This window comes from Bison bison, unplaced genomic scaffold (assembly GCF_000754665.1).
Source record: "Bison bison bison isolate TAMUID 2011002044 unplaced genomic scaffold, Bison_UMD1.0 scf7180017845393, whole genome shotgun sequence".
In the NCBI taxonomy this organism is placed as follows: Eukaryota; Metazoa; Chordata; class Mammalia; order Artiodactyla; family Bovidae; genus Bison; species Bison bison.
Window position 1 is genome coordinate 1 of NW_011475966.1, and position 3,148 is coordinate 3,148.

The 3,148-nt window shown below is 35.6% G+C and overlaps 1 protein-coding gene across 1 annotated transcript in view; it reads right to left on the bottom strand.

Moving 5' to 3' along the window:
* Positions 1-2: 2 nt before the first annotated feature.
* LOC104984445 (E3 ubiquitin-protein ligase XIAP) overlaps positions 3-3,148 on the bottom strand; it is a 13,301-nt gene continuing 10,155 nt past the window's right edge. The window contains exon 7 of the mRNA XM_010834156.1: positions 3-2,968. Coding sequence (XP_010832458.1) covers positions 2,730-2,968 — 239 coding nt within the window. The 3' untranslated portion in view covers positions 3-2,729. The remainder of the gene's footprint in view (positions 2,969-3,148) is intronic.

Here is a 3,148-nt window from a genome sequence, read left to right on the forward strand (position 1 = left end):
ACTTTTTTTTTTTGGCCACACCACATGACTTGTGGAATCTTACCTCCGGGACCAGGGACTGAATCTGGGTCCTTGGTACTAAAAGTGTCAAGTCCTAACCATAGGACCACTGGAGAATTCCCAATTAAAAAAAAAAAAAACACTGGACCAGAAGTCAGGAAACCGGAATTTCACTCCCAAATATCTGCGTGATCTTGAGTAACAGTTCATCAGCACCTCAGTTTTCTCTGAAGTAATGAAAATTATTATAGGATCTTTAAGGTTCTTTTGGTTCTGACTGTTTACAGTTCCATATTACAGTGCATATACTTACTTGAGATGGTGATGCTCTGGGCATTTTTTTCCAGACTGAGTTTTTTACTTCACTCTAGCCTAAAGAGTAACCACTGGGTTCTACATCCTTTCCTGAGCCACCTTTCCCCTTCTACTTGCCACAATGCCCTCTTCTAGGTTGGGAAGTACCTGGCACATAGCAATAAAGGCAATAGCTAGATAATTTTTCATGGTATCTGCTAATATTTTTACCGCATTATTATAAACCACTTCTAGAATAAACTGATGTTATTCATGTTCCAATCAGAGCAGATCTATGTGGAAAGACAGACTGATAAGAAATGTGCACGGGTTATTTGATTTTTACATTACTTTCTATCATATATATATAAGGATTAAAATAAGTATCTTACCACACACATGAAGTAAAGGGCTTTATATCATACAATGTCATTTTTAAAAAGAAAGGGAAAAAGATACTAATTTGGTACTATCTTTAGAAGACTGGGGTATTCTCTGTTACAGAGACAATGGTATAAAAGCTAGTATTGAATCTAGGATTTCTTAGTGAGTAACAATAACATTATATTTTCTCTAATAAATTTTATTTGCTTTTACTTCAATTAGGCCCACCCTCTATTTTGTACAGAATTAAGATTCTTAGAGCTGGTGTTTCCTCATCAGCTTTGGGAGGAGAAATAGACAGCAGCCCCCTCATGAAAAGCTTGCCTGTATCAATTACCTGCCTCTCAATTTTGTGAGACTAAGGAGACATCAACTGATGAATTCTAACGTGTGCCCTTGAGAACTGGCATTAACTTAGGCCCTTTTTCCCACACGACCCCGACTTGTAATCTCGGTAATGATGAGAACCTCCCACAAACTCCTGTTGAATAGAGACATCCCCCAGTGCACTCTGTCCTTTGTTCTCTTCCTACTGCAACCCACTAAATCTTTCTGCTGTAAACACCTTCAGGTATAAAAACTAACACCTTACTGTCAAACTTAATTAAGTTTGAGTTGTGGTGAAGATGCAGGGAAAAATGACATAGTCACTTGTATCACAAAGCAAATGATTTGTTTCACCATCACCAAGACAAGAGGAGCTATTATAGGTTTTAAATAAATGTATCTTTAAGGAAAAAAGTAGTCTGCTTTCTGCTGAATCTTCTACACCAACTAGAGTAATATAAAACTCATCAATGTTATACTGCTTTAAGACATTTGATTATCTGAATAATGTTTCAAAAGCATCTGAAATAACTTAAAGATCAAAAGGGTCTTGAATGTAAAAAACAAAATAAGTTAACTTTTAAGTTCATTAGTACTTAGAGAATTCTCATCTTTTGGTAGAGGTGGTCAAAAGCTTAGAGAATGATTATATACTTCTCTTCTACATTATTCAATACACTTTGTATATGAATCACAGTATTAAAATGCATTTAATTCAAGCTCTATTTAGCAATATGACCCTTTTACATATTTATATCATGTGGAAAGTTGCAAAATACTCTAAATCCAAGCAGTTTCAACTAAAAAACTTAGAGTCTACACACAATGATAAAAGTTAGCCTTTGTTGTTCTTTACCTAAAATAGAGTATAAACTTACAGTTTTTAAAATTAATAGATCAGTAGATCTTACTTGGATCCTGATCAGAACACATCAACTGTAAAAACATTTTAAGATGATGAGGAAAATTAAAATCAACTGAATTTCAGATGATATTATAGAATTACTGTTAATTCTGTTAAGTGTGACAATAGTATATTATGGGCTAAATGTCTTTCTCTCCAAAACTCATGTTGAAGCCCTCACACCCTATGTGATGGTGCTTAGAGGTGGGGCCTTCAAAAGGTGATTTGGTTTACATGGGGTCATGATGATGGGACTCCATGATGGGATCAATGTTCTTATAAGAGGACTAGAAAGCAGAATGCTATCTCTCTTGGCCAAGAGAGGACATAGAGAAGGCAGCCATCTCCCAGCCTGGAAGAGAGACTTCACCAGGAACCAAATCTGCCTGAACCTTGGACTTCCCAGCCTCCGGAAGTATGAAAAACAAATGTCTGCTGTCTAAGCCACCCAGTCTACGGTACTATTATAACAGTCTGAATAGATTAACACACAGTATTAAGGTCATGTTAAAAAAAAAGTCCCTACATAGTTATTGAAGTATTTATAGGCAAGTGGTATACAGGGTGTCTGGGATTTACTCTGAAAAACTACAGCAAAAATCAAAGTTGGGGGAAGAAAGGGAGATTGAAAAAGTGTTGACAATTATTGAAGCTGGCTGATGGATATCTGAGGGTTCATTGTACTGTTCTCTCCACTTTTGAGTATGTTTGACATCTTTCATAATAAAAAGTTTAAAAAAACATTTATCCGAAGGGAAGTACGAGAGGAGGAAAATGCATGGGCCACATAGTCATATAAGATACTATCCATAATGAAATACTAGGTGTATCTTGCTTTTAAAACACAGGCATGCATACCTTTCTGTAATGAAGTCTGACTTGATTCATCTTGTGTATTATCTTTCTGAGCATTCACTAGATCTGCAACCAGAACCTCAAGTGATTTATAGTTGCTCCCAGATGTCTGAATTTTCCCCTCCATTGTTTTCTTAATGTCCTTGAAACTGAATCCCATTCGTATAGCTTCTTGTACCATAGGATTTTGGAATATTGTATCATCTGAAATGAAAATTGGTGAGGAAAAAAATCACAGACTTTAATTATTTTCATTAACACAACCCAATAGCAGAGTATCATTAAAAAGAAAAATTTAAGCAACAAGCAAAAAATCAAAACCAAACCAGCAAACCAAAGCTGCTTTGGGAAGAGGATTTAGAAATATTTAGGCACTGAAGAATC